The sequence below is a fragment of the Borostomias antarcticus genome (genome assembly GCF_949987555.1).
Source record: "Borostomias antarcticus genome assembly, chromosome: 7".
In the NCBI taxonomy this organism is placed as follows: Eukaryota; Metazoa; Chordata; class Actinopteri; order Stomiiformes; family Stomiidae; genus Borostomias; species Borostomias antarcticus.
The window spans coordinates 13,565,403-13,576,806 of record NC_140240.1 but is presented as its reverse complement, the minus strand read 5'-3'; the positions used below and the strand labels follow the sequence as shown (position 1 = coordinate 13,576,806).

Genomic DNA, 11,404 nt, shown 5'->3' with positions numbered 1-11,404 from the left:
TTATTGCCAGCTGTGTGTGTGTGCGCCCGGTTGTCTATAAAGTAGCCTAATCAGTGGGCTATTAGGCCTAATAAGCAAAACTAGGGGGCACTTTGAACCTGGGCTGACTCGAGTAACATCATATTACAATTAGGCATATATTTCAATCTTTTTTTCAATATCCCCTGGAGGGTCAAAGAAAATTATAGTTCCGTCAGAGGAGGGTCATGCATTTTTATTTCCGAGCACTCTCCTCCATGGCCCCATCCCACCAATTTCGAACGGTCCCTTAACCAAACCAAGATGCGCTTCAAACGGCCTTATTCTAATAAATTCGACCTCTAATTCTGTTCGAATCATTCTCGTTATTTATTTGATGCAAGAACATGTATTTTTGTAGGTTTTGGTAGAGACCCGTTTCCTGCTTGTTTTCTCTCTAACGGCTACTTCCTCAAATGAATCCAGCAAACACTGAAGAGAAAGCTGCCATGAACGAGGGCTAAACTACAACCAGTTACTGATTGAGGAGCTCCCCCGTGTGGCCACTGGTGGTACTGTCTCAAGTGATCCACACTGACTTCTCTGCTACTGCAGCCGCCTTTCTCTGATCATATGACTGGATTATTAAAAAAGATGTAGAAAGACATGTTTTCACCCGTCATGTTAGAACAGAACATGTTTAACACTGAACATATCTGGGTGTTAGAGAGGAGCCCCATTCTAAGAGCCTATTTTTAAAATGCAAACATTTCCTCCCTCCCAAAGCCTAATTAATCTGATTTGGCAGGATTGGTTACATATGCTGAGCACCACATGAATGCCTATCAGATGCATTCAAACAGAACCCAGGACTGATCCATGAGTAATCACTATATTGTGTTCTCTTCTTTTCTTAAGATAAAACATGGTAGCATAGGCTACACATTGCTCATAGATAGGCTACAGCTTTTATAAAACTCTTATTTTTCTTTCAGGCAGACTATGATTTTTACAATATTATGACAATACAGTAAAATGTCATCAAAAGAATAAGACACGACAGGATTGTAATCCCTTTTAATAGTTAAATATCACTCCAATCTATTCAAAAAATACTTCACACAATTATGACAGTTAAGGCGTGAAGGCTGCTAGCCTACGTATCGTCCATCAGTCAGTCCCCTGTGTGTCCTCCACCCAGAGCTTATTAACAGCTGGTATTAGAGGAAAAAACTGATTGCTTGGCCAATGGCATAAGGGGATGGGGGAGGCAAGGTGGGATTGGGGGAGGAAAGGTGGGAGGAGGAACCTGAATTCTGCTGATTCACTGAACCCGGGAAACATGTCCAGTCAGCGAACAGCCAGTACTGATAATCAGCATTATTATACATCCCTGTGGAGATCCTCCTCAGCACAGAGAGGCTGACCACCTCAGCAACAAACCTGCTTCACCAACACAGAGAAAGACGGGGAGAGAGAAAGAGGGAGGGAAGGGCATTACAGCTCCGCTAACCTGGCAACCGATCCTTGAATCCCTCTGCCTGCTATCGGTGTAGACCTCTACGGCGACGAAGCAGGACGATGTGTACGACCATGCGGTCGTTTAAGATAACAATGAAAGTGACAAATGTTATCAAAGATACCTAAAATATATCAGCAAGTTTATGAAATCCCCCCCAAGACACTATTTTGCATTAGACTATAGGAGACCCCAATGTTTTTCCGCCCACAAAATTCACATCATCGCCGTAGAGATCTTATTCTTCGTGAAGTGAACGACAACAGTAGCCAAATCAAATTCAGGAGCGGTGGCCAAGTTAGAGATCTCCCTGGATCCCTGATCACAATTCTGATTGTAAATATGAACAATAAATATATTGACCATTGCTGGTCCATCAAGTCTTTTTTTGGAATGCATATTCTGGGCCAGATTAAGCCCCAAACTAGGTCTTTATCACACAGATTAAGCCCCAAACTAGGTCTTTATCACACAGATCATGTGAAACATGCACCAGTGCATTCAAATCTCACACTTTTAAATCCACTTCATTCATCCGATTCAATTTGAGCCTCATCTGATGTACCTACAGATAAGCAAACACATTGCTTTTATGCACAGCTAGGTCTGAGTCCATGATGAGAAAACAATTCACTTGAAACCACAGGACAGTAACTGTGATAGTCATGTTGAAGAACAGCTAGATACTTCACCATGTTAAAAGGCAAATGGTTATGGATATATACAGGCATGGGTTAAGAATGACCCCTGCGATCGGTCAGACCTGGGAATTCGAAAATCATTTGACATTTGATTCACCTTAGAGTTTTGCACTTATGTTACTGTTCAGTTGCTTCCATCAAACAGGGTGGTAGAAATCAAGTGCACCCCAAGTACTGACATCGACATTTGGCCCAGGTCTGACCGTGTTAGGACGAGTGAGCATGGCTAGCAGGGGATGTTGGTATGTGTGTGTGTGCGTGTGTGTCTCCTCAAGGACCAGAGGCAGGGGCCTTGAAGAGACCAGTCTTTCGGAAGTAGCGCACGATGAGCGGCACGGACACCAGGGTGATGCTCATCCTGACGGGGGCGAAGAGCTTGTGGACGGCGTAGGCCAGGACGAACGTGCTGGTGCCGGCGGCCATCTTGGACTTGACCACGCTCTCGCTGAAGCCCAGCTTACACAGCAGCCCGGCCATGTCGATCCCGCTGCGGAGACACACACACACATTAACACAACTCAATACAACTACACAAATGTGTTTTTTTCCGTCCCATTGAAATGCCCCTCCGGTTCCCCCCTAGTGCGTCTCGGTGATAGTGAGCTGTGTTTGGCAGCCAGAGTCCCGGGGAGTCGGTGATAGTGAGCTGTGTTTGGCAGCCAGAGTCCCGGGGAGTCGGTGATAGTGAACTGTGTTTGGCAGCCAGAGTCCCGGGGAGTCGGTGATAGTGAACTGTGTTTGGCAGCCAGAGTCCCGGGGAGTCAGCCTCTGGTCTGAGGGTCATAAGTGCCGTCCGGGGAGCTCTCAGAGCTGCCCAATAATCTCTGCTCTAAATCGCCGGCGTTCACAACCTTGGCAGCGGTCCAGCAAACCAGGGCCTCATCACCAAGCACACACACACACACACACGTGCACACACGCGTCTAGTCGCGCCGCATACCTGGAGACGGCGGCGTAGAACATCCCGAGGGATATGAGCGAGATGCAGACGTGGAAGGACACGCCCACCGCCCCGTACTCCTTGAACACCTTCTTCAGCTGCTGGGCCTTGCTGGGTTTGCCCTGGTCTGGCTCTGGTTCTGGAGTCTTGGGCGAGGAGGCCTGCGTTGGGCCCTGCTCCTGCTGAGGGGATAAAACCAGCATCAGGTATTTTTTAATCCGTTAAAGTTGAAGTCCCAATGATTGTCCCACACCTGAGTGTATGAAATTAGTTCTCCGCATTTGACCCATCCCCTGGGGGAGCGGTGAGCAGCAGCAGTGCCACGCTCAGGAATCATTTGGTGATGTAGCCCCCCAATTCCAAACATTGATGCTGAGCGCCAAGCAGGGATCGAACTCACAACCTCCCAGTCTCAGGGCGGACACCCTAACCACAAGGCCACTGAGCTTTATTCATACAGGGGAAGGCTTTGAGACCTGGGGAGGCGCCCTGTGAACACAAATCATGCCTTGTATACTGGTGTCTCTGAGACGCACGTCATGGACTTCTCAGACTCTTAAGACACCTTGTGAAACCTGTTCGCTCACCACCACCACACAAGCCTATCTCCAGGCATTTCACGCATTTCCAGACCATTCTGTATGCATTGGCGGGCTTGGCCACCGCCTAGCAGCGTGACATTGAGTTTGGAGAGAGCACGTCACGGCCATTATACAGGACACTGAGAACATAACCACCGCACAGAAGTCGACATCCCCAGCACTGGATTCCATTAGAACAAGCTCAATAGAGCACACATGCACGCACACACACATGCACACGCACGCATGCACACAGCCAGGGAGTACTGATGGGGGTTGTGTGCTTCAGGCAGCTGATGAGAAGGCTGTATTTTTATCCCAGGAAATTGTGGGGCCAATGTAAATGCTAGGCTATAAATGGTAGGCATGCACTACTTCAAAATATATCATAATCATATTTTCTACTACTATCGACACAAGACACCCTTTCTTAGTGTGAGTGTGTGGATTAGTCAATAATGTACAAAATAGTATAGAGTGCAGAGAAACGACAGTCCTGTAGAAATGCGACCGTTCATTCCATTACCAATCACACAGAAGATCAAGCTGGCTTGCTGGATCTAAGACAAACAGGAAGTCCTTCTCTGAAGGCAAGCTGCTATTAACTCCCATCACCACATCAAGGTCTCTTTTAACCTAATATAATGTCCATGAGTGACTCCGTATCTGTCCATGAGTGTGTGAGTGACTTGACTGAAATAGTAGTCTACAAAAGAGAGAGAGAGAGAGAGAGAGAGAGAGAGAGAGAGAGAGAGAGAGAGAGAGGAAGACAGAGAGGGAGAGAACAAGAGAGGGAGATGGAAGGGAGGGAGGACATAGTGTGTGTCCGAGAGAGAGGGAGGGGGGGCCAGGGAGAGAGAGGGAGGGAGGGAGAGCCAGGGAGAGAGAGGGAGGGAGGGCCAGGGGGAGAGAGGGAGAGAGAGAGAGGGAGGGAGAGCCAGCTAGCGAGCAGGCCTCAGCTGTCCAGAGACGAGCAACCTGGCGGGCAGCAGCAGCGTGGGCGGGCCCTGGTGGGCGAGGGGCTGCAGGGCGCTGCGCCAGGGAGGGGTCCGGGAACACTGGGGCTGCTGTGTGTGATAACAGCCTTTCACAGGCCTCAGACCAACACACACTCAGAACACTCAACACACGCGCCAGGCCAGAGACAAGACTCTGATGTCAGGCTCTCCGCAGCCCAGATGTCAAGTGTTCATTCCACACCTGCCGGCCCTCGAAGCTAAATAGATAGACTTGTAGCAGGAGGGTTGATGAGCAGCCCTATCTGACCAAGACTGGTCAAGTAATGGTGTGGACCATGGGGGTGTCCTCTTGGTCTAATGGTAGCCTACAGGCTTGGGCTGTGTAAGCCGGACAGCGGAGTACCATACCCACAGGTCTTATCATCACACCTCCCCAACCGGTTGAGTCGTCAGCTAGCCGTTATAATTCGTGACTCCTACTTTTAATAATTATACAGCAGGAATATCTGTATGTTAAAGTAGCCTGTAGGCCTATGTAGAAGGAGCATACTGATTAGCTGAAAGGCTGGTGAGGAGGGCCAGCTCTGTCGAGGGGTAACAACTGGACAGCCTGGACACTGTGGTGCAGAGGAGGATTAGGGACAAACTGAAGTCTGTTCTGGACAACCACTCCCATCCCCTCCATGACCAGCTGTGGCAGATGGGGAGCACCTTCAGCCACAGGCTCCTCCCACCCAGGTGCAAAACAAAGCGGTTCAGGCGTTCCTTTGTGCCAGCGGCCATAAGACTCTATAACAGTGCCTGTGTTTTCCTGCAACCCAGTATCACACTGAAATAGTTGGTCACACTGCCAAAACGGGTCAGTGCTACATTTTATATTAGCCCTGCTCAAGCGTAGGATATGCCTGTTTAAAGTCGCACTGAAATGAAAAAAGCATTCTGTCCCATTTTGGTTCACATAATTGGTCATAGTGTTCACCTATTCAACGATGTATGCCAAAAAAATTACAAAATTCTACTTTTGTTGTAATCTTATATCAAAGTATATCATTTCTTACTTCCTGGAAAACGGTAGGTCACATGCAATGACGACAACAGGTACCTTAGATTTTAGGCCAATAATCTCACGACATCCACCCATCAATCAACGCTATCCTTCTATCGAATCTGTCTAAAGTTCTTAAAACCCGTCCACTTGTCAATGTTCCAATCAAATTCCTCTAAACACATGTCCCACTCTCAAAGCTTGTTTGTGTCGGAAATACGTCAAACTACGGAAGTTAGATGATCTCAAACGTAATACATCCATGGTTTCAGTGCGACTTTAAAAATACAATGGATTTCTATGTAGAATAATGATTCTCATCATCATGAATCATGAGTCTCACCGTTCTCATGTCAATGTGTAATACAGCCGTTTTGATGAAACAGCTGTTTCACGTTTTAGCCATGCTTAAAGGACAATGCTCGTTTTTGACAACCTGGACCTTATTTACGGCATATTATAAGACGTTTCACTCACCGAGATAACTTTGGTGTAATTCGGAGGCCTGTAGATGAAATGTAAAATCCAGCGCAAGTCAGTATATGCATGTAATGGCGGCGGACGGGGCACTGAGCATGCAGCTTCTAAAAATCTATTTTCTGCCGCGAAACGGTTGTTTTCATCAATCTGTCTTTATGAATCGCTAGTTGTGCTTACATAGAGCGAAGGCCTGTTGTGGTTTTTCACATGCCTCTGTAATATGATCTTTAGAAACGTCTTTAGACACGAAATAGCTTCCTCACTTGCTCCAGCACGCATGTGCACAGCGTGCTGGAGCAACGATTGCTGAATTGCCACTCTGGCACATCTCTGTGCCCCCCCAGTCAAAAAGGTCTAGAATCACCACTGTCTGATGGTATTGGGGTGTACTCCAAGGCACTCAGCTATTCCAAAGGCGGAATAGCCGCAATTGACAAACCACTCCAACGTTTCCTGAGAAATGTTTAAACGTGGTCTCCCTACTAAACCACGTCTGTCTGCATGTACGTCAATGGGAAAAACTGGCTTCAGTTAGCTGTAACGTTAGAAGTTCGCTTGTAGCATCAGCTACTAGCTCGACCACCCTTGGATTTATTTGAACTCCGCTAGCCTGTGCATTAACAAGAAAACATTTTAGCCATTCCAAGTTGAAAAGGAGGACGTCGTCGCTTGGGCTGCTGATAGCAAGATCTCGACAGACTCGAAGTTTATTTACAATAAAACCCTGCACATCAGAGGCTGCCTGCACCATTTTTTGAAAACTGCGGTCATGCACATGACATTTTTCATCAAAAGACATGTCCAATCGACAAGGATAGCCTGGATGTACGCCTGTGGGCGTGGTCAGGTGATTGACACATACAACACACACAAGTCTAATGATAAAGGCTTTATCGTTAGAGTGGTGTGTGTTGGGAAAGGGCAAAAGCGCAGTCTAATGACAAAAGTGAAAGCACTGTTATGATAAACGCACACTTTTAATGATAAAAGCACACGCTAATGATAAAAGTGCAGTTTACTGATAAAAGCACACTAATGATGAAAGCACACTTTTAATGATAAAAGCGCACTCAAATGATAAAAGTGCAGTTTAACGATTAATTTAATGACTAATTGAATGATTAATTTAATGAATAATTGAATTTGATTGCATTTTAATCATTCACACATTTAATTCGATTGCATTTTAATCGATCACACATTTAATTCAATTGCATTTTAATCGACAACATATATATTTATAAATAGTTGTTACTTCCACCCCTCATACGCATGTGCACAGCGCGCAGACTGGCTATTCTCCGTCTGTAGGCTACACTCACGGCTGACATTCTCTACACTACAATCGGCTTGTTGGTGCCTGGGATATTGTATGCAATATGGCTGAATATTTATCAGATTTTGAGGATATAGAAGATCACTTATATGATGGAAGCCGATCGTAGCGTAGAGAATATGAGCCACGAGTGTAGCCTACAGATGGAGAATAGCCAGGCTGTGCGCATGCGTGCTGGAGCAAGTGGGGAAGCTGTATTTCGTTTCTAAAGACGTTTCTAAAGATCATATTACAGAGGCATGTGAAAACCACAACAAGCTCTCGCTCTATGTAAACACAACTAGCGATTCATAACTACAAATGTATGAAAACCGTTTCACAGCAGAAAATAGATTTTTTAGAAGCTGCATTCTCAGTGCCCCGACCGCCGCCATTACATGGATATACTTGGCTTGCGCTGGATTTTAAATTTCTTCTACAGGCCTCCGAATTACACCAAAGTTATCTCGGTGAGTCAAACGTCTTATAATATGCTGTAAATAAGGTCCAGGTTGACCCGTTTTGGCAGTGTGACCAACGCTTCTATTTCACATTTTAGTGTTTCCTGAGTGTTGTGGAGGGTGTATGTATGTATGTATGTATGTATGTATGTATGTATGCATGTATGTACTTATGTATCATTATGTACAGTATGTATGTATGTATGTGAGTATTACAAGACATAGCTTTAGGCCAACAGTCTGATGTATGTGAGTATTACCAGACATAGCTAGGCTATAGGCCAACAGTCTGGTTGTATGTTTATATTCTATACTTAGACCAATGCTTCTATTTCACTTTTTAGTGTTTCCTGAGTGTTGTGGAGGGTGTATGTATACATGCATGTATGTATGTATGTACTTATGTACAGTATGTATGTATGTATGTATGTATGTATGTATGTATGTATGTATGTGAGTATTACCAGACATAGCTATAGGCCAACAGTCTGATGTTTGTGAGTATTACCAGACCAACAGTCTGATGTATGTGAGTATTACCAGACATAGCTAGGCTATAGGCCAAAAGTCTGGTTGTATGCTTATATTCTATAGCTACTTAACAGGGTAGTTCCAACCTCGCAATCTGATTGGTTAAGAGCCGTTGTACATGCCACAATATACCAAGGGCAAAGCCTCTTTACTGTAATATGTGAAATATGACTGCGTCAATTATTAGGCAACTGCCTGTAAAAACTTTTGTTCCATAGCGTAACGGTCTGTTGGTTACATTACGGTTTCTCCTCAAGAAAAATTTAAATTTAAGCACAACGTTGCGCATGCGTACTTCGACTGAATGCTGCGTCCCGGGGGCGCGAGTTTTAAAAGGTAATAAATATCAATGTATTATCTTTCTGAGTAGACTGTTTGGACGATTCAGCTTACTTTTAGTAAATCTAATTGGAGAAATAGCACCAGACATGTTTGTAAAGGTCCAAATATCGCGATGTATTGCTTTAAGACACTCAAATAGTAACTAGGTATTTATCCCATAAATGTTTCCCGATGATGTAACCGTTGTATAAAAACGTTAAACTCGACGGTTGTGGCAATATATTACCACGGGTTGTGCTGGTCGACGGCACTCGGCTGCGCCTTGGCTATGACCGCAGCACAACCCGTGGTAGGTATAGCCTATAGGCCATATATCACACCCTCTCGTGAGTTATTGCTTCAGTATATTCTGTATTCTGCATTTCCAACCTTTTTGCTGTAATTTTCTACTACTGAAACGCCAAATGTCCTTCTACAGGAAATCTACAAGTTCATATCCATCCATCCATCCATCTACTGGGCTGCACAGGGGTCGGTAAGGATGTCGGTGCACGATCGGACGACAAAAGACTGCTACGCCATGGGAACAGCATGTAGCCTTCTCAACAAGACCACGTGAACAAGAGACAGCCTTGTAGGCTACAACTGCACATCTGCTGCCGATCCTGAAATGTGAAGTAGCCTATAATGAAAGAGCAGAGTAAATACTGTTCTTTTTAATGTATTAGTGCCCCAATGTAAAGTTACATCGAGCTATAACACAAAATGACCAGCAAACACCAGTTGAATAGCCAAACAAGCGCAAGTTCAGTCTGTGTACATAAGCGACATTGACTGCTCGGCAAACATTGTTAAATTAAGTGTCACCGGGTTAAACAAATACGATCAAGAGTTTAATTTACCCCTTTGTCATAGTCCGCCGCCTCCTCCCCGGCGCCGGTCTTGTGCTTCGGCGTTGCGGCGGTGGATAAAACTCTCATTTGCACGGCTGACGTACAGAACCGAGGGGCACTTAGCTGCTTACCACTCGTAAACAAAAAAGATTCAACTGGAGGCCTATCGAGTTTCCTGCAACCGTTTTCATGCAGTCCACTGACCGCTAAAGAGTTGCAATGTATGCCATCGTTTATACGTTTGTGTTGAATTCTGGAGAGATCGGTTACCCGAGAGAAATGTTCCCGGTGCGGTACTGTGAAACGGGACGAGTCCCAGCAGTTTCTGTCGGTAGACACGTCCCTTTCTCGCTTACGGGGCGAGAGTGCAGGTTCAGCATCACATCCATATCCACAAACATATCGTGGACATTCAACCGTATGACTGTTACGTAATGACCTGCTAATGTCTCCTAGTCTGGCTGATTTCACTTGCGCGTGTAATGAGTTCCAACCTTGACATGGAGCCGCCGGCGACAGCCTAACTAGACAGAGAAACATGATTCTCTTGTGGTTGAAGAGGACTCAAATTATACTGATATTATGATAATAACTATAGAAGAAAAGACGAATAAGTGGATGCTAATAACGGATAATAAGAGTGACTAGTCGTAAACATGCATGCATGATGTTGTCTCTTCTTGCCAGTTGCCCATAATCACTGGCTGGGTACGCTTGTTTTGGATGTGTAGAACCGTCTGCGTGCACCTGTCACATGACAGAGATTAGGCTAAAGATCAAATGTCGCCTGGATAATCCATAGAAGTGTTAAATTTAACAAAAACAGCATGGAGGATGTTTGGAAACGCTTATTGAGTGTTCTTTTCGTTCGGTTGAAGGCAATTATCCTAAATATGTTTTCTAAGCAAGTAATCAGCGGCCGCGGGGTGGCCCTGTAAAGCATAACTACTGACGAATGACAACCAATGAACATGGATTATGCCTCATCCAATAACATGCATGCATGCAGGGATTTTTTTTTTTAAAGGTGTAAATAACCATGAATGTAACCTACATAAATAATTTAACCTAGCCGATCGACCATTCATGATATGATTGTCCTTTGAGGAAGCCCGAAGCCCTTACAGTTACTTGCCAACAGCTGGTCGGCAAAGCATTGCCCAAGGCCAGCCATGTCCAATAACACGTTACTTGTTTTAATTTAATTTAATTTAATTAAAAGCACACACTAAGGCTAGCTCTGTACAAGGATGGGAATCCAGTTTTAATCCCATCAATTCAGAATTTCATAATTACTTTTCATAATTCAAATTGCATGGGCAAGTGATGTCAGGTGTGAAATTGCATGGTGAAGAAGATACATTCTTAAGACCTTAAAATGTCCCTTTAGGTTTGATGGGTGAGAGTCTAGTCTCTAACAAAAACGTCCTGGGGACCAACACCCTTTTTGTGATTTTATTGTAAGCCTGCTGGTAGTCTAACCCCCAGAGAGTTGAGGATCAAATTACAAAGATACATTCAGAGACAGTTCCCTTCATCATAGTGAATAAACAAGGTGTGAGCTCATGCATTGGCTTATCTTGGTGAATAAGCGGCCTATTCACATAATTCTGGGCGTACTACTAACTGTGTCCTTCTGCTCATTAAACTTATCTGTATCTAGGGCAACTCCACCCCCTCCTGAAACGTTGCATCCTGTCTGCTACATCTTCTTTAAGCCTACTCCATTGCTTCGTCCT

The 11,404-nt window shown here is 44.9% G+C and overlaps 1 protein-coding gene across 1 annotated transcript; it reads right to left on the bottom strand.

The window, feature by feature from the left end:
* Positions 1 to 1,129: 1,129 nt before the first annotated feature.
* fam210b (family with sequence similarity 210 member B) lies at positions 1,130 to 9,821 on the bottom strand. Its single transcript, XM_084440590.1, has 3 exons — positions 9,675 to 9,821; positions 3,119 to 3,300; positions 1,130 to 2,665 (listed from the first exon to the last, which is right to left on the bottom strand). Exons 1-3 carry the CDS (start codon positions 9,750 to 9,752, stop codon positions 2,449 to 2,451), a joined length of 477 nt encoding a protein of 158 aa, XP_084296716.1. The 5' UTR covers positions 9,753 to 9,821; the 3' UTR covers positions 1,130 to 2,448.
* Between the last annotated feature and the right edge of the window lie 1,583 nt (positions 9,822 to 11,404).

Bases quoted from the DNA above. Each gene is read 5' to 3' on its own strand.
- fam210b (XM_084440590.1), bottom strand. From the start codon at position 9,752: ATGAGAGTTTTATCCACCGCCGCAACGCCGAAGCACAAGACCGGCGCC. The intron at 3,301-9,674 runs GTAAATTAAACT...TTATCCCCTCAG, and splicing joins CGGCGGACTATGACAAAGGG to CAGGAGCAGGGCCCAACGCA. The intron at 2,666-3,118 runs GTATGCGGCGCG...GTGTCTCCGCAG, and splicing joins TTCTACGCCGCCGTCTCCAG to CGGGATCGACATGGCCGGGC.